General features: G+C 41.1%; 1 protein-coding gene across 1 annotated transcript; it reads right to left on the reverse strand.

Annotated features, from left to right (window-relative positions):
* Positions 1-13,653: 13,653 nt before the first annotated feature.
* Positions 13,654-18,293, reverse strand: tent5ba (terminal nucleotidyltransferase 5ba). The gene is made up of 2 exons (XM_041989257.1): positions 17,880-18,293; positions 13,654-14,778 (listed from the first exon to the last, which is right to left on the reverse strand). Exons 1-2 carry the CDS (start codon positions 18,027-18,029, stop codon positions 13,750-13,752), a joined length of 1,179 nt encoding a protein of 392 aa, XP_041845191.1. The 5' UTR covers positions 18,030-18,293; the 3' UTR covers positions 13,654-13,749.
* Between the last annotated feature and the right edge of the window lie 1,871 nt (positions 18,294-20,164).

Raw genomic sequence — 20,164 nt, forward strand, 5'->3', positions numbered from 1 at the left:
TGCGTCCTTACTTTAAAATGTCCAAATCTGATAATTTCATGCTCTGGAGGCTTGGGCCGGATGTGGGCTGACACAAGTGGATGAAGCAGGCTGTTCCAAATCCTTTCGTTCAGCCTCTACATTTTTAGCCAATGACTGGAAAACATAGTGTCCAAAATACATAAAGGACTAACCAAAATCATCAGTGTTAACTCAAATATAAAAATTATTTTGAAAAATATATCTTCCATTGGGCATTAATAAAAGAAAAACTGATGATAAGTCTCTGACACTATCACAGAAGGAAATTTGTTTTTATAAGTATTTTTCTTGGGGTTCTCTGCTGGCACCACCACTTTAAACAATAAACCTTAGACCACTTGGTAGAGAGACACAACTATTTCATGAGCAATGGAGCAGTTCCTTTTTTGACACTGCAAGAATCAGAATAATCAACCAAATATCCGGAGCACACAATGATCATTACATGTTCATAACTTACTCTGGAAAGTGTGGGTTATTACTTGGAAATGCATTCATGTAATGAAACGGAAAATCCTGTGTGTTTTTACTAGACTATAAGTTTTACCTTGGGATTCCTTGTACTATGCCATAGAAAATAAACTGTATTTCCCAAAGGTTTTATATCTAATTTGGTTTTTATTGAAGTGTTATCGTTTTTAAATCAGTCCAAGTGATTTCTGTTCTTCATTTGAAGAGAAATGCAGGAAGATCACCACTTGTTAAATTTGTGAGAGCATAGATGTAGTTTTATGATTGAACCAAATGATATGCTGCTGAATTGCCACCAGACAATCTGTTAGCAAGTTTCAAAATCTCTCAGTTGTTAAATACCACACTACATTGACTTTTATAACATCTGTCTTGTCTTCATGTCTCCCATCGGAGGAAAAATACAAGTCAAAATTTGTTTGAGACTTCCAAGATATTTTTGACAGTTCCCTGATGGCTAATGGTGAAACATGATAGTTAGCATGGTTTGGAGCAAAACACACATGTCTCAGAAGTGAAAACTGGCAAAACAAATCACTGATTTATGTGTTTTGACAAGGCCTCATTTTCCATCTGACCTCAGCTGCAGACACAGAAGAAATGCAGTTTGATAGAAATGTTGGTTTTTAAGTGGGGAAAATGCCATCCTCAAAAGTTATCCAATAACTGTGGCGAAACATCAACACACACTTGGATTAATATCGTACCAAAGCCATGAAGTTATTATAACCAGATAAAACTTTGTGAACCGGTAGCCAGTAACTTCAGTCACCCAAAGCAGGAGGCAGTGTGTGGGGGGCTAAGCAGCCAGACAGCGGTGGTGATGAGGGTTAAGAAGCTGCTCAGAGACATGTGGAAAACTGAAAACGTGGAACAATGGTTTTACTGGGCTCTGAGTAAATAAGCCCAAATCACACTGGACCTAGATCCTCAGGCATGAGTCATCTTTCTCTTGAACCCACATGATGATCTTCAACACTCTAGTGTCGACGAAGAGCACAGTCAAGTCCTTTCCTCAACACCACACTTCCTGTTCTGTTCCAGGAATGCAGGAAAGCAGACTCAAGTGAAAGGGGCCTTATTGATGGGCTCCACATGATCTCTAACTGGTAAAAAGGTAGGAGGATCGCATGTGGTAACATCACTTGAGCCTACTTCTAAGACGTCCTTCAGAGATTTTTTTTTTTTTTTTTTTTTCAGGACAACTCTTTGTCACATGATCCCCCACAGCAGATGCAAAGTTGCTCAAGCTGTGGTCCCAAATTTCCTCTGGGGCCCCCTTTTTTGTGCTTTGCTTATCTTCTACCAGGAAAATGTCTTAAATTTAGTCAGTGACAGCAGTAAAACTGGAAGGCAAAGTATGAACCATTTTTACCTCAATGGACATAAGAAACTTGTAAAATTTTTAAATATAATAAGCCTCTCTGTCATCTTGTTTTAAAATTATTTGTAAATATACCGAATATGATGCAACAGAAATGAACAGAAATGAAGAGCAAATTTTACTTGGTCATAAATACAGTCTCCTCAGTAAATGTACCATGCTAGGCAACAGAAGGTAGTCCCACTTGAATGTTTTAAACAGATACAGGCAGAAACCTCTTTTGTGGAAGTCAGTTTAAGAGTAAATGGAAAGAAAGTTATCTATTTCCTTGTAGATTTAAATTCATCAGAGTCCTCTTCTTGGTCATTGCTGTGTCTGAAAGCTTTTTTATTCTGGCACAGCACAAGAGCAAGATTACATATCAAATTATAATGCAGAATGGAGTTCCGGTCGGTGTGGGGCCATGTGAAGTCATGTTCGGAGCCGTGCTCCTCGGGAACTTTTAAAAAATTCCATCGACAAAGCTATAACTTCGATGCACAACACACCGGGACTGGAACGCTTAATTTCCGTTACGCTGAGAAGGTAGTTGTTTTCCCGGTCAGAGCACCGAAGCGCAGGAAGCTAATGCTAATGCTAGCACGCTAATAATAACAGGCAATATTGTCCGCAATCAGTACACTTCGGGACGAAATCATGGATAAGATTGCTAACACCGCTTCTGCTCATTCTGACCAACTGCGCTGTCTACAAGACACTGTGGAGAAAATGAATGCCAGAGTAGAGGATACTGCAAATCGGGTGACAGACCTGGAAACAGTGGCAAGCGACCATTCTGATGCAATTAGCTCCTTGGAGACTGAGATGCTAGCGGTGAAGAAAGAGGTATCCATTCTGAAGGAAAGATGTGAGGACCTGGAGGCAAGGTCTTGACGCTGCAACGTTCGAATCATGGGGGTGAAGGAGGGACGGGAGACTGGCGAGAAAATGACTGACTTTGTTATACATTTGCTGAAAGATTCGCTGTCGCTTGATAAACCACCGCTTTTGAAGCTCCCCCTTCACCACGACAGACCAATGCAGAGTCCACATCGCTGCAGACGTTGCACCGATCCGCCTGTCGATCTCCCGCTCCATCCTTCCCTCACTCGTGAACAAGACCCCGAGACTTTGGGCAGGACCCTATTGCAGACCCGGAGAGAGCACTCCACCCTTTTCCAGCTAAGGACCATGGTCTCAGACTTGGAGGTGCTGATTCTCATCCCAGCCGCTTCACACTCGGCTGCGAATTGCTCCAGTAAGAGCTGAAGATCACGGCCCAATGAAGCCAACAGAACCACATCATCCGCAAAGAGCAGAGACCCAATCCTGAGGCCACCAAACCGGATCCCTTCAACACCTCGGCTCTGCCTAGAAATTCTGTCCATAAAGGTTATGAACAGAATCGGTGACAAAGGGCAGCCTTGGCGGAGTCCAACCCGCTCTGACACCGGTCGTACAGGGACCGGACAGCTCGTACAAGCGCACTCCATACTCCCGGAGTATCCCCCACAGGAGTCCACAAAGCACATGTAGATTGGTTGGGCAAACTCCCATGCCCCCTCAAAGACCCTGAAGAGGGTGTAGAGCTGGGCCACTGTTCTACGACCGGGACGAAAACCACACTGCTCCTCCTCAAGCCGAGGTTCGACTATCCGATGGACCCTCCTCTCAAGCACCCCTGAATAGACCTTACCGGAGAGGCTGAGGAGTGTGATCCCCCTGTAGTTGGAGCACACCCTCCGGTCCCCCTTTTTGAAGAGGGGGACCACCACCCCAGTCTGCCAGTCCAGGGGAACTGTCCCCGATGTCCACGCGATGCTGCAGAGGAGTGTCAGCCAAGACAGCCCTACACCATCCTTAAGGAACTCTCGGCTGACCTCATCCACTCCGGGGCTTTGCCACCAAGGAGCTTTTGAGCCACCTCAGCGACCTCAGCCCCAGAGATAGGAGAGCCAGCACCAGCTACCCCAGACTCTTCTTCCTCATCAGAAGACGTGTTGGTGGGATTGAGAAGGTCCTCGAAGTTTTCCTTCCACCGCCTCACAACGTCCCGAGTCGAGGTCAGCAGCCCTCCATCCCCACTGTACACATTGTTGACGGAGCACTGCTTTCCCCTCCTGAGCTGGTAGACCAGAATCTCCTCGAAGCCGTCTGGAAGTCATTCTCCATGGCCTCTCCAAACTCCTCCCATGCCCTAGATTTTGCCTTAGCGACCGCCGAAGCTGCGCTCCGCTTAGCCCGCCGATACCCATCAACTGCCTCTGGAGTCCCACAGGCCAATAAGGCCAGATAGGACTCCTTCTTCAGCTTGACGGCATCCCTTACTGCCGGTGTCCACCAACAAGTTCGGGGGTTACCACTACGACAGGCACCGACGACCTTACGGCCACAACTTCGGCTGGCCGCCTCGACAATAGAGGCACGGAACACAGCCCATTCGGACTCAATGTAACCCGCCTAACCTGGGACATGTTTGAAGCTCTGCCGGAGATGGGAGTTGACACTCTTTCCGACAGGGGACTCTGCCAGATGTTCCCAGCAGACCCTCACAACACGCTTGCCAGGCCTGACCAGCATCCTCCCCCACCATCTGAGCCAACTCACCACCAGGTGGTGATCAGTTGACAGCTCTGCCCCTCTCTTCACCCGAGTGTCCAGAACATGCAGCCGCAAGTCCGACGACATGACTACAAAGTTGATCATCGAACTGCGGCCTAGAGTGTCCTGGTGCCAAGTGCACATGTGGACACTCTTATGTCTGAACAAGGTGTTCGTTATGAACAGTCCATGACGAGCACAGAAGTCCAACAACAAAACACCACTCAGATTTAGATAAGGGGGGGCCGTTCCTCCCCCTCCAGGTCTCACTGTCATTGCCCACGTGAGCGTTGAAGTCCCCCAGCAGAACGAGGGAATCCCCCGGAACGAGTACTCTCCAACACCCCCTCCAAGGACTCCAAAAAGACCACTAAGACATTTATAAATAACTGTAAGAACCTTAAAATAAATCCTGAAACACACGGGGAGCCAATGCAGCGATTTTAAAACTGGTGTAATGTGTCCTCTGGTCCTCGTCAGAAAGCGTAATTGCAGGTTAGAAATAGACTTTTTGGGAAGACCAGAGAGCAGGGCATTGCAGTAATCTAATCTACTAGATAAAAGCATGTATCAGCACCTAGGTGCTGGCAAGAGAAAGAAAAAGGCGGACTCTGGTGATGTTTTTAAGATGATAAAATCCTGTCTTTGTGATATTTCTAATATGTGGAATAAAATCAAGCTCAGAGTGAACAAAACCCTGACGTGCTTGAACTCCTCTACTTGTGGCAGGACTTCATTCTCTACATGGAGAAAGCACTCCACCCTTTTCCGGCTAAGGACCATGGTCTCAGACTTGGAGGTGCTAATTCTCATCCCAGCATCTCCACACTCGGCTGCAAATCGCTCCAGTGAGAGCTGAAGATCACGGCCCGATGAAGCCAACAGAACCACATCATCTGCAAAGAGCAGAGACCAAATCCTGAGGCCACCAAACCGGATCCCCTCAACACAAATTTGACCTGTGTCAAAAGTAAAATTTTAGATCTACCAGTGTGGATCAAATCAAGGAAAATGGTGGTTTTAGGGAACCTTGGAACTGTGGAACTGTACAGGGTATGTTTCTGTGTTTTATTATTTATTTATTTATTTATTTATTTATTTTTATGAGACAGCAGTAACAGAGTTGAAGGGGGCCTGGACACTGTCGTAAGAACTGTCTCCATTTCCACCACATTTGCCTTGGTTTACACATGAACCTGATGGTCTTTCAGGGGTCGTTGGGGGAACCAGGAAAAAGTAGTGAAACAGCAGAGGAGTGATCATATATGGTGTAGAAAGGGAACAGAAGTCATGCAGAAGTCAAATGGTGTAGTGAAACAGACACAAGATCTGCACCAAAAAACACCTGCAATGTAATAAAATAAACTACAAATTAATGCATTTGGGTTGAGAGGGTGGTGGTAGAGGACATATAACATTATAAAGGTACATGAGCTGTTATTTCGGTGACAGACATCATGATAGCAAGCATGTGCAACCCTTGATCTGGTCCTCCAAGAGGATGAGGAGGATAGATTTGAAGGAGGATGTGTCAGAGTGAGAAGAAAACATGGAAAATAGTTCTATTTGTTGGTTTTCATTTCACACAAGAAGCCAACACAGGAGTACAGAGGAAAAGAAGATATAACTTCTGTCCTGGAAATAAGTGGAAAAAATGCAGAAAGTAGTTTATAATATGCATGTAATTATTTAAAGCTTTATATTTGAAAAAGGTTAAGTTTGTATTGATAATCATGTTGGTCATAAACATGGCCCAGAAGATCATTGGGTCCCCTCTCCCCACACTGGAAGAGCTACAAAGTTCCCGCTGCATCAGGAAAGCACAACATATCCTAAAGGACACATCACACCCTGGACACTTTCTGTTTGAACTGTTGCCATCAGGAAGAAGGTACAGATCTATCAGAGCGAGTTCAAACAGGTTGAAAAACAGTTTTTATCCTGTGGCCATAACCACACTAAACAACCTCAAATAATTTGCCATCTACTACCTCTGTTCTACCTACAATATGTGCAATATAAATGAGTATAAGGTCGACTGCGTGGAAGATTAGTTTTGTTTTGTTTTGTTTTTTTAACTGCTTTTATTCAGGTTCTTATGGTTGAATGTGTAATGTATGTGGCTGCATTGTACTTTGACAGTTGAGCACTTTTTAATTTTGTTGTATATGTCACATGTTACAATGACAATAAACGTCTATTCTATTCTATTCTGTGGTGTTTAGCTCAACTGGTTGAACCACCGCCTCATGTAAGGAGGCTACAGCTCTTTGACAACATACTTGGCCCCACCTGAGGCCCTTTGCTGCACATCTCTTCTTCTCTCTGACTCCTTTTCTGTCCACTAACTGTATAATAAAGACTCCCAGAGCCAAGAGAATAAAAGAAAAGATAAGGATGATTTCTTATGATATAGTGGTGAAGACAGTGTTTAATGATTGCAGTGGCTAAACACGGTTATATTGTTAATTCTAATAGTTCCAGAAAGTTTATGCCATTATTAAATTAAGTTAATATATCTAGATTTTAATAGGTTTTATGTTTTTATGTTTTATGTAAAACAGGAAATAATGCTGTGAATGGTGGACATTTTTCTCCAAAAACAAGTTATTGTAAAACCTAAAAAAAAAGTCTTCCTGCTCTCTAAAACATTTAATAAAAATATTCATGCACTGTGTGATAAAAGCTGTTTAGATATTCGAAAGTGATCTGTACTTTAAAATTTGGTATAGACACATACTAAGAAGGAAATTGTAGCCCGGATCAAACTGACCCAGACCTGAAGGCACAAAATATAAACAGAATGTAAGGGTTAAATAATATCCAATGTAGAAAATAACAATATATTTATTTCTGATTTTGTGACAATAGAACAAAACATATTTAGAAAGGATATAGAGACTACTGGCACAAACTGGAATCTAGTGAAAATGTAGAAGATGTAATTATTACATTGGTTGTTGACTCCTGAATAAATGCACTGGTGGGTTTCTCGCCACCAATTCATCAAATACTGACACTTGGTCAAGAGCCAATTTCATCAGTTCTGAATGCAGAAGGTACATCCAAGTGTCTCTTTAGAATATGTAGGGTTTCCTGAGTTGGTGATTTAACAGCTGCTGAATTTCATGAAAGATGTTGGCCTATTTTATCATTTCTCTAAACATCTAACCATGATTCTTTTTTATAACTATAACCAGACCGCTTTTATTACATAACAAAGTATACAGTAAAGCAACAGGAGTTAAAATCAAGACCAATAGCCAAAATAAAGACCCCTCCTTCCCTCCAACTTCCTTTTGCAATTTCTGTTAGTTGTTGATAAACCAGCTCTGTAGAGTTGTGTTTTTTCTGTTACAGTTTACTATTGATGCAACCAGAGAGTTACTACAATAAACACAGCTGAATTCCCTGTTTGTCACAAAGTGATGAGCAGGGTCAACCATGTGTTAAAAGCTGACGCAAAAGACCCAAGTGGAAGTAGTCCAGTCAAAAGTTTGGACACAATTACCTATTGAATTTAATGGAAAAGTGTGTCCAAACTTTTGACTGGTACGTAGATGAAAAGCTGGGAGTAAGGATGCATTGTTAGATGCATAATCTCGACAGCTCAAAGTCAGTTGACTAAGTTTGCATCAATGCTGGAGTAAAACACATAATGGGTCCACATTATAACTTCATCTGCACATGCCTGCAATTGAGTAAATTGAGTTTGTAAACCATTTAAAGAGCTCTTCAACTGGCCCTCATGCAGGATGCCAAGATGTCCGTCTTTGTTGCTTCTAAGTTTAAAACAAGTACAGCATGTTTAAAGACCAATGCACATGTGGTTTACCATCAAATCCAATTTCAGGAAATCATTGAGATTTTATAAGAAGGGAAAACCATTGGACAAAAGTCTGTGGGATATCAACTAACTGCAGCAGTTGCACAACAACTCACTCACTTGGAGAAACATCATGATGAATCCCTGGATGTTAATATGGTTAGGACCAGCTACAACACCAATGCAACACAACATGAAAAGTTTGTCTAAACATAGCTTGGAGACGAACGGTAATTTTGCCATCATTTACCAGATTTATAATTTCAGATTTTCTTATAATGCAATGTTGCTGAGAGCAAAGAGCAACACTGCAACATCTTGAATTAGTCCAACTGTCTAATTTTTCATTTATTCCACTTGATATTTTCTCAGTGTTTTATTATCCTTTATCAGCATCATTCTCTTTGAGGCACTTTTTCAACCGCATTAATTTTGTTCTCACGTCAATGTGAATTATGTGGGATGCTTGTGGCGCAGATTTTTTTTGTTTGTCTGTATGATGGCAAAATAACAAGCAATGGTTTGATGTTTGCCACAGAATGGAGCATGTTGAGTTTCTGTGTTCTCATAAATTTAGTTTTACAGCCAAATGAAGCGGATGCTGATTTGTGCGTTTGAATTATTTTAATTCCAGCTGACAGAGCCTGTTTTTATTTATAGAAGCAGACATGCGTTCTTATGTTTTTGGCAGTAAGCACTGGTATAATTTGGTGCATAAATCTTAAAATCAAGACCATGTGTTGCTGCTATAATAAAAGTAACAATCACATGTTAAAACTAGGGGGGAAGGGGCAAATTTACTCATTTAACCTGAATTCTGTAAACTGTTGTGTATACAATAAATATTTACAGTCTAATCTTAGTTAATAACTGCATTATTGATTGAGACATGATGATAAACTGAGCTGACAGTCCTAGCTCAGACATCATAGTGTTTGGATGGGGACAGAGTTGTGGATCGGGCTGGCCATGGCCCCCCTCAGTGGGTAAACGCTACACACTGCAGCCATTCACTTGGCCCAGCTCAGTGGATAAAGTTAGGATTGTTTGTCAGCTGGCTGTAATGTCAGGAATGCTCAGTGCTATGTGTAAGTGTCTCTCACATTTTTAGCCTCTCTGGCAGCAGATTTTACATCTGCTATTGACACCCCTGAACCCTGAAGTGAACTAACAGAATCTATTTCTTTCCTGCAAACGATCCCACTTTTTGCCAAGCAGCGACTGTCCAGTCTATTCTCTGCTCCGGCATTTTCCAGAGTGTACCATCTGTTCATCATGACATCATTTCTAAATGAGCGCGCACACAGACACACTCATGAACACACACGCATGTCTGATGATTCACAGCTTTTGTCAAACGAGTGTCAAGCTGCTTCCGAGTCCTGCTGAGCCTCTCTAAAAGTCCGCTTATGGGGTTTTAGCGCATCCAGGCCAAAACAATGTTGATTACTGTGCTGCAGTCCAGATCTCTGTGTTTTCAACACTATATTATTAAAACCTTGTGAGTCCCACTTTGGATATATCTATCCACATATCCACATTTTTAGGTGTGGTAAGGATGATCTAAAACTAAAACTCAGAGGATCACAAAACCTATTCAGTGCTGAGTGAAAGCCATTAGAATACCTTAAAGCTTAAATTTTAGAGACACCATATTTTCACTCCAGAGAAACAACTTTTGATTTAAAGTCATAGCAGGTTTTACTGCAATCATAAAGCACATCAAACAGATTGCTACGCCTCAGCTCTCCAGAGGTTTTCCACTTGTGAAGAATTTGTGATGAATTTGTGGACATTCCTCAGAGCTGTAGCTCAGCAACACAGAGACAGCAACACACATCTCCCCCAGCTGAAGCTGCACTGTCAGCTAGCTTCAATCTTGAGTTCTGCAAAGACATATGTTTCCCTTCTGCACCCTTAGGATGATGTCACATCCACAGAGTCATGTGCTCGCCAAGTACAGCTTAATTTAAAACATCCCCATATCCTGACTCAGGTCAGCATGATCAAGATGACACTGAGTCTTTAAAGTTTGTGCTGCCTCTGTGCAGACAGCACAAATAGAAAACAGACAACAAATGTAGAGAGAAGCTCCCTGCATATAATGGAGGAGCAGGACTTTTATAATGGCTCCCTTGGATGAATAAACCCTTTCTGGGTAGAGGTAATAGCACACACACCGAGCCAGGGTGAGTTTGATTTGTGTTGTGGAAAGAAATGTGGAATCTCTGTCATTACTGAGCGTCTGTCTCGTCATCACCCAGGCTTCACACAGACGTGTTCACAGAACCTCAGCCCACACACATGCTCCAGATGAAAGCTCAAATTAAATGTCTCAAAGATCTTATATTGTTATCTCTGGCATAACATTTCCTCATCTGTCATCTGAATATGGCGGCCGATCGGTTCACAGTCACTTAAACTACTGCTAGCAGCGAGGCACTTCTTTAATTTGAATTCAGTTTTCTATAGATATGCTGTATGTGTGTATAAAATAGATCAGAGCTTCACTTAAACATAAAACCATGTGTTCAACTGCAACACTAGCTGTGGTGGACTAATGTGCAAACATGACAGGAAAGACACAAGCATGCTGGGATATCAGTATTAGTGTCTTATAAGAACAGGAAGCGGAGAGAACTGACTGCAGATCGCAAATTCACCAAACAAAACAATGTCATGTGTGTGCAGTCCTCCTCAAAGTGGCTAAAGTAGGGAGAAAAAAAAAACACGTAAGGAATAAACATTTTAAAAAGAAACTGAATGAAAGAAAAATTAGAGTAATGAGGTTAAGTAAGAAAAGCTCATTACAACATGAATAATCTTATTTACTTCTAAAATCATTTCCCTACCACTCACACTCAAGGATGAACCAACACTGAGACCTCCACCAGCCCTACTTTTTTTTTACTAATAAAAACAAACCCTTCCAAAAAGGCCTTCAACTGCCTGGGCTGAACTAGACGACGAGGAGCGTTTTGTGACTTGGTTCTAATAATTTGATTAAAGCTGACTGTGCTGGGGATTATTTGCCCTTTAAGCACAGTTCTTAAATTTATTTATGTAACTTTTATTTAACCAGGAAAATAGTTCCCTCAAGATTTTGAATCTCTTATGCAAGAGTGTCCTGGCAAAAACAGGAAGCAGATCAGCAAGGCTTACATTGAAGTACACTGGCCATGCACATGTAATAGATGTACATGAAATAAGGAATGTACTAGAGAAAGAGAAATAAACATCTAAAGTAATGAAGGATTAAACAACAGCACATCAACCAGGGTTAATCATAGCCTTTGAAGGTGAACATGTACAGCTCCACGTCATTATAATTTCCTTGACTACACTGATGATACAGCTCTGTAATGCAGGTGGTGTTTCAGCTGATTCCAAGCAGAATGAATAATCTATATAAATAAATGCAGTGAGTCCCACTTTTTCTTACTGATTTGACAGTCATAAATATGTAGACAAGCTACAAACAGATCAAGAATAGCTTTGTGAATGACTGTTTGATGATGATGAAGTCATTGGGAGGACTAATTAGACAAGAGTCTTAAGGTTCGTGATGAGCTACACTGGTCTGTGGTAAAGCACTGCAAAGATGCAAGCATGTATTTGACTCAGCCACATGTAAAACTGATTTAAAAATAATACAGGCAGTTTTAATTTGGCAATTATGGAAAATCAAGACTAAATTCTGAAGAAAGAAAAGTTTGGCTTTATCTCCAGCTGCTCAATGGGAGTAGTAGAAGAGAGAAGAAAAACATACCGACTCAATCTCAGACCCAGAAAGTGGTGACAGACGGTGAGTTCAGTCACTTGGAGTTGGAACATTTGAGATTCATTTTGTTGACAAAATGAAATTACAGAATATTAAAAGAAAATCTCCTGACAACGTTATTAAAAATAATTTTCTCACATACTGCATTCAGATTCTTAATAAACTTGTATTCAGTTGAATAACTGCTGACTTTATATAAGCACATAGGCTCTGGCTGTAGAGATTTAAATAAGAGATTAAAGGCTTTATACACACTGCTTTGAGGGCAGGTGGGGGTCCGGCGCCCCTTAACAGGTTAATCTAGCCATATGTGACAAAAGGGAAAGAATTTCATATTAGATACATTAGAAGGCTTATTGGCACCAGTACTGCGCTTCCAGTAAACTGAAGTTGTGACCGAGATCCTCCATATCACAGATTTACTCAGTATGGAAAAGCATTCCCTGACGGCCCTCAGTAAAACTACTTTCTAATTCTGTCTTCAAACATCAGTGAGGAGGGTTTATCTTATTGGGGCCAAAAAGGAGCAGAAGGGCTTGTAGAGATCTAAGGTTTGCCAACTGTGTCATTCCCAGACTCTATCTTTAACAAACTTTCTGCTGTTGTCTGTGAAGATGTTTGATTGTGACTCAGACAAAACGACATGGATATCCTATCAGTCAAGCAAACAGGGCAGGGTTTCCACTGGTTACATGGATATGAGAACAAGCCAGCCTTTGTTAAAAAAGCTTTAGTATCAGAGGAGAGAGAAGCCATTGTGCTTTAGAAAAGCCTCCTTATGGTTCATGTCCTCAGATTGTAATGGATCCTCAGCTCCAGTTTAACAAATGCAACTCACTCCAGTCAACAGTATATGCATTTCAATTGTCCCAGTTACTAGAAATGGCCAGCTTGTTGTTATTAGTTTGCCAAATACAGGACAGTCATCTTACAATCACACCCATACTGAGCAGAGCAGAACAAAGCTTTTGAGCCATTCTGTGTCAGCCTTCAGCCAGAGCTTCTCACATTTAATGAAAGCCACGTGACAGTTTACAACTTGACTCAGCAAATGGTGAAGCAGCTCAGATAATGACCACTTTACACTAAATGCAGCCCTTAGAACTTCAAATGTCAACAATCATTATAGGGCAAAGTTGATATAAAATAAAAACAATGCAAAAAAATGGGGGTTTTCCATTTTTAATCTCACAAAAATGAATGTTTCTGTACAAGAAAAGAGAGACAGAGTAATCTAGTAAACACGGCATACACAGTTCTCACTTTAAAGATGTTTTTAGAACATTTTGTGGTTCTTTTTTAGGCACCAGGAATCATAACATCATTCCCTTTTCTGAACGGCAAATATTTCTTTGGTCCAGTTTGTAATTTTAAAAAAACACACACACACATATGTATGAAAATAACACCAGCTTCAATGTTTGCTTCTGCAAAAAATGTATTTTTGAAATATATATAAAGACTTCATTTTTAATACTTAAATAAGATATTATAGCTACATCTCAGAAATGACCAGCAATCTTACAGATGTCTTGCAAGATAAAACTAGTGAGAAAAATCAATGTGTCGGCTCAATCAGATGTACAGCAGTACAAGATTGTTTTAATCAAGTCACATTTGGCAAACGTGAGTTTCTTTCTTTTTTTTTTCTGTATTTTCAGTTCACCTCGATCCTCTTCCACCAGCTCAGCTACAGGGCAGCCATGTCTGATATGAATTACTGCACGCCGTGATCTGCGGCGGCTGCACATGCGCGATATAATAATTACTGAAGTTAATGTCCTGTACATATGGTGCTGGCTGGTAGTAACAAGTGACATTTGTCACAGTGGGGATGGCGTTCTGCTCCGCTAGCACCTTCAGCGCCAGCATGGAGATGAGGCTGAGCGTCTGGCGCCGCTCGTGGCCCATCAGACACACGGTACTCTCGTTCACAACCTGGTGCAGAGTCATCAGGCACTCGTAGCGTTTGTGCTCCATCCCAGTAAAGTGGTTTTGCAGGTAAGCTTCCAGCTTCCTCTGCTGCTCACCTATGTCAGGGAAGTCAATGAAGAAGCGTGAGCACATGTAGCGCTGCAACTGCTTCATGTCCGCCTCTGAGGAGGGGGTAAACCCTCGCACCAGCAGGTGACAGTACTTCAGTAAGCCGCCCCCTCTGATCTCCTCAGGGCTGCGTGTAGCTATGGTCCTCTCACACAGGTGCTCCATAGCTTCCTTAAAGTCTCCATACACGCTCTCCCCAATTACCGTGGGGTGAAAGCTCTCAGACATGGGCGTCTCTGAGCAACGGTCAAATAAAAGCAGAGAGTCGAGGCAAATCTGGAAGGAGTCCACACTGAATTCAAACTGCCGTCTTAAAGAGTCCACAAACTTAAGCTCCACATTCTTGCCTGTGTTGTTGGAGAGTGAGATGAGGCTCCAGCGGTCCGTGTCATTACAGACTTTCACCAATTTCTGTACATAAGCCTCTTTGAGGGTCAGCGCTGTGATACGCTCCTTAGAGACCCCGGCTGGCAGGAAGTCCAACAGACAGTCCAGAACGACGTCTTTCACCAGACGGAAGGCCTGGTCATCTTTCAGCGACACACCAAAGATCAGGTCGAGGTCCTTGTAGCCGAGTCCATTCTCCTGATGGAGCACATGGCTAGCAGCTGAGCCATTCAGCCTCACATCCTTAACACACACACCTCTCTCCTCCAGCCTCGCTCGAACCACCTGGACAGAGAAGACACAGACACAAAACATGTTATAAAATAAACATGCTCATACAGGTTCTATTAAGAAAATCCAACTTATGTGTTTAAAAAAGAAAAAAAAAACTCTTGTTAAAATGACAGAACAGACAAATCTAAAAAGACATGTGCAAGTAAATTCCACATGGGCCGAATGGAAATCAATAGTTTGCGGAGGCAAGATCAATACCGCTGCTCACAAAAGTCCATTTCATCAATATCGGCCACAGTCAAACCGAAATAGTCTAAACGCTAGTTGAGATGGCACGTCTCCAGGTCTATCTCCGCCTGGGTCAAATTGTCTTATCAAAGTCACATTGATAAGATTTATAATCCTGATCTGTGACCAAAAGCGAGAGAACAACTCTTAGTGTCCTGTAAGTTTCTCACCTCATTGCAGATATATTTCAAAAGAATCATCTACAGCATCACTTCAGTTAAATTCAAGCCATAAAGTCATCAAAGATAGATTAATCTTGCACGCCTTAAGTGAAATGACTATCTATATGAGCCGTAAAAATGTGATGTTCTCAGAACGCGCGTTATTAGACACTTGTAGCAGCAGCTTCCTTCTTCTATCTGACAACCCATCTGCTTTGTCATGAGTCAGACGAACACAGCAGGCAGACTTGATGCTAAGACCATGCATGTGGCGTACTGTGAATATGTGTCTTACTGACTATATTTCTGTTGTGCAATTAGTGCAGACAGTTAAAACATTAACACCTGCAATACAAATGAGTTGTTACGCACTTACACACAATCCTAAATCCCCCTACTGGCACTGACCTGTCAGATTAGAGTCTGTTAACTCTCTCTCCCATGGTGATCAGATAACATGACAGCTCTATTTATACATACTAGGTCAGGCTAGAAACAAACATTTGAAGGCAAGGCAACCCTAAACACAGGAGGAGTGGAAGGACAAAAACATTACAGCAGTAATTTGGCAGTGAGAGGATTGTAATCTTCTAGCTATAAACTGGTGCGGACTGGGTTCAAACTCCAATCAAAAGCTATGATAATGTGTTTTTTTGTTTTTTAGTGCTTCTGTGGGAGCTTTGAGATGTTGGAGCTGGCAGAGCAAACTCCATAGTCAAGCCTACAGTTACTGCCTTAGTTATATGTGCTTGGATAAAGGAAGGCATTTGATGGCCTGATGTCAACAAGAATCCAGAGTCCAGTTGCTTCTGTCTCTTTCTTTAGATAAAAAATAAGAAACCCCTGAAAAGTAAGTGAATTTGTGTCGCAAAGTCTGGTCCACTCATAAGATGTGAGATAACAGTCTGAGCTGGGAAGAAATCGAAAGCAGCTGCTGTTGTTATCTAAAACTGAAGTTCCAGTGCTGTTAGACCTCAAACTCATGATGCAGGAGTGGATGGTAGCAGCATGTATATCCATCTAACCCCCACAGAGAGAACAAACATCCAGACTCTCATTCATGACTCCTGCAAGACGCACGAGAGAGGAGGAAGAAAAACATTGTCACAACTGCTTAGACTGTTTTGTTGCCAGGATATTAAAGGTGTAATTTATGGCTCTTTGAAGGGAGTCGGATCTCAAGGAGCCATTCCTGTCAAAGAGCCAGTAGAAAGACTAGCTCGCTCTTATTTTTTATTTATATTTTTTTTTTTTATGTAATCAGGGGTAAGTAACTTATTTTCATTAGGGAAATAATCTATAGTAGCAATTTTAAGGGAAGATTTGGATCTGAGTGGAATCACTATTTTGGATTTTCCCTCACCAAAATACTTTGTGGCACCAAAAAAAAAAAAAAAAGAAAGAAAACTTAGCTAAACTGGCTACATTGAACTTCCAAGCAAAACTATTTTATATTAAAATGTTCCACACAAGAAAAATAAATAGATGAAAACATGTACTTATCTTAATCTACTATACAAGATTTAAAGAAAAAAAATAAAGAAAACGAAATATAAAAGAAAATATAAATAAAAAAAGAACAACAAAAAACAGTACAAATTTACCAAATGTTTTGGATAGAACTCACAATATTTATTTTCCAAACAATACTTTCTGCCCATAGATGCATTCACATGAAAAGAGCGTGTTGGACATCAGACTACCATGATGGCAAACACATGTCACGTGAAGGCAACGTGGATCATTTTTATATAAAAACAATAGCTCGCTAAAAAAAACGGCTTGCAACTGCAACTCGATTCTCATTGTTCATTTAAAAGATCCATTCAAAGAATCAATTAGTTCACAGAATCGAGTTGTTCACAGAATCAATTCGTTCATGAACGTCACATCTCCACAGGACATTTATTAGTGATCAGAGTTCAGCCTACTGCCGAATAAATCAATGTAACAGAAAGCAGATTTTAGCAAAACAAAATTATACAGGGACTCCACAGGAAAAACAAGAGTCCCCACACTTGGAAATCAAAACCCCCCATTTAAGGCTCCTGCATCTTCAATGGAGCATTCATCTTTCCACAACCACAAGCATGAAGCTTGTAGGCTTCACAAGCTGGTTGAGCTCATCTTGAATGTGTAGGTCTGCACATGAGATGGAAACGGAGATCCTGTAACTGCTATACATTCATTTTGAAACTCGAACTTGGCATTTTGCACTTTTAATGTAAAGCCAACTATCAAGGGACCCAGCAGAGGAGGTGAAATGTGATCCAGACACAATCCATAAGTGGAGGAAGTGTGGCATGTGTCTGGATCATGGTATGTAAGCCCAACTTAGGGGGCTGTGCCTGAGACTTTAGAAACAAATCTTCTGTTAAATAAATACTACACAGTATTGTATTAATCATTAAGGGGTACAGCATTAAACCTGATTTACCAGAGTTCTAGTTGTTTTGCATCACATCTGAAACTATAAACAAAAATGAGCAGCCAAAAGTATGACAAAAAGTGTCAGTAGGACTCCCTGAGGGTCACAAACAACACCTATCTATCCATAAAAACACACACACACACACATATATATATATGTGTGTGTGTGTGTGTGTGTCTATTCTTTCACAAGTTTTATTGTGAAAGAGTGAAGTGCGAAACATTATACGTGTAAAATGTTGGAATGAAAGGACAGTTGGTGTGTGTTGGTACCTGAACAATCTGACGGGGTTGAACGGGCAGAGTGGGGAAGTTTCCTCGGCCGTGGATGGGGACAGCTTCCCCCAGGATCGAGTCCAAGCGCTGCACCTGATCCCAAGACAAAACACAGAATCGCCGACTCTGATCCGAAGCAGCGGACATTGCGATATCAACTTCCCCCCGATGAACAATAGAATAAAATGAAAATTTAAAAAGATGTAAAAACCAAAAGAAGGTGAATCAGCGCTTCTTTAAAGCTCAGCTGTGTCTTTCCACTTCAGTACAAAAGAGATATTCCTCCAAGTGTCAGGGACTGGCACAGGTCCGAGTGGGCGCGAGGTGATGATAAGGAGGCGATAACACAGGAAAAAAAACAAGTGTGGAAGACTGAGTGGGACTAGCCGCTTCCTCCCGTGTGTGCCGCTAAAATCCAGCCAGTCTGCAAAGCGGCGATTCATAAGGAACGTCCAGAGGGCTTAAAGCCTCCTCATTTGCATAAGACTTGTGATTGGCTGCTGTGTTTGGTCATTGATTATGGACGTTCCGCCTGCAGGAAACACCCTTCATGTGTCGCACATAACAGTTTCCACTCTGCTCCCCTCCAGCTGCTAGGAGACAGGGTTTTTCCCTCAACTTTATCATCAAAGCAGCTGCAGCACTGTTAGAAATGTGCACTATATGAATGATTGAGACTGATAAAAAAAATAGTGATTGATTAGAGAGATTAGCCTACAGCTGTGCAAACTCATCTCTTTTTTTGGGGGGGGGGGGGTTATCTTTATTATCCACGAGAAAGTTTTTTTTTATTTATTTTTTTTATTATTTGTTTTTTTTACAGAGCATGAAGAATGTTATTCCTGAAGTTTGCTGGATCATCATAAATTAAAGATCATGCGTAGCCTACCATCTTCAAGTTTAATTCAATATCCTTGGCAAAATTATCTAAATGACTTCCAGTGTCTTAAGAGACTCAATGCTTTCGTGTGTAGTATTTTTTTTAGAATTTTGTGTCCCAATATATATATATATATATATATATATATATATAGGGAGAGAGAGAGAGAGATCCTTTTTGTTTTATTTTGTTTTGTTTTTTAGGTCTACTGTTATGTTAATGTAGCCAGCAACATTGCCTAATATCTAAAGTTGATTCCATAAAACACGCTGCAAATCAATCATCAATATTGCTCATGTCAAGAAGCTTCTTGTCAGTGTTTAAATTGAGATAGCAGGCTACTGAAAGTGTGAACTGTTACTTGCTGATCCCTCATTAAATATGACTTTATACTTTATAGGAGTTTAGGATTATAGGTTTAAAGCAGAAACTGTTTTCCTTTGAGGTGTTTATTCTTCCAGTGGAAATCGAAAACCCACAAGTGTACAAACAATCATTAATTTAATTTGCTCAGAATTGCGTGCACACTCAGATAACCTGCAATGCCCTTTTTCAAATTTCCATAGCATTTTCAGATACCTCCCAGATGCCATTGCTTTCCACTCTACCTCATTATCTATGGAAAATACTCCATTCTGCTGAACAGCATATTTGTCACCTTTTCTGCCAAATCCTGTATGAACCAGCCAATCTGAGGAGGATTGCGCATATTGTTTAGTCTGGTGAATTTGTAATCTGCAGCCAGTTCTCTCCACTTCCTGTTCTTACAAGACGGGACTCTAGTCACACTGCTACTGGCTTCACAACTTATCCTGTCCTGAATGCAGCCTGTGTGTTTAAATGCACTAAATATCCTATAATGAGGGACTTCACACAATCATAGACATTACTCACAAAAGCAGACGCTACTCTTTTAGGGATGAGATAGCCTTTGGATTATTCCAATATATACTTTTTCAGTGAACTATACATGTGAACAGTTTAGTAATTTCCTCTTTTAAGATTTATCATCTTTTATAAAACTCCACAGTCGTCATAACTGTCCACACAGCAGGTTTATGCACCTGTAAAATGTTTACAAGAGAGTAAAGTTCATTTGACGATTGAATTGTGTAGTTTTCTACAGATAGATGAAACATATAATAATTCTCTTCGCCAAACAAATGTGTGTGTGTGTGTGTTCATTTTTCAGTTTAATTAATGCACTACTAGAGGTTAACAATGTCTCATGGATCTCTGTGAGGTCAGAAGGTAAGCATGCCGTGGATTTCAGTATCCACAGAAGATTAATGTTAGTCCTATGATGTCAACACAATCCTGTTTCTTTGGCAACAGCATCCACGATCATTGGACAGCCAGGCAGTGGCGTTTCCAGCTGAGGGTCCTGCTAGGTACACATGTG

This window comes from Melanotaenia boesemani, chromosome 6 (genome assembly GCF_017639745.1).
Source record: "Melanotaenia boesemani isolate fMelBoe1 chromosome 6, fMelBoe1.pri, whole genome shotgun sequence".
Taxonomy (NCBI): Eukaryota; Metazoa; Chordata; class Actinopteri; order Atheriniformes; family Melanotaeniidae; genus Melanotaenia; species Melanotaenia boesemani.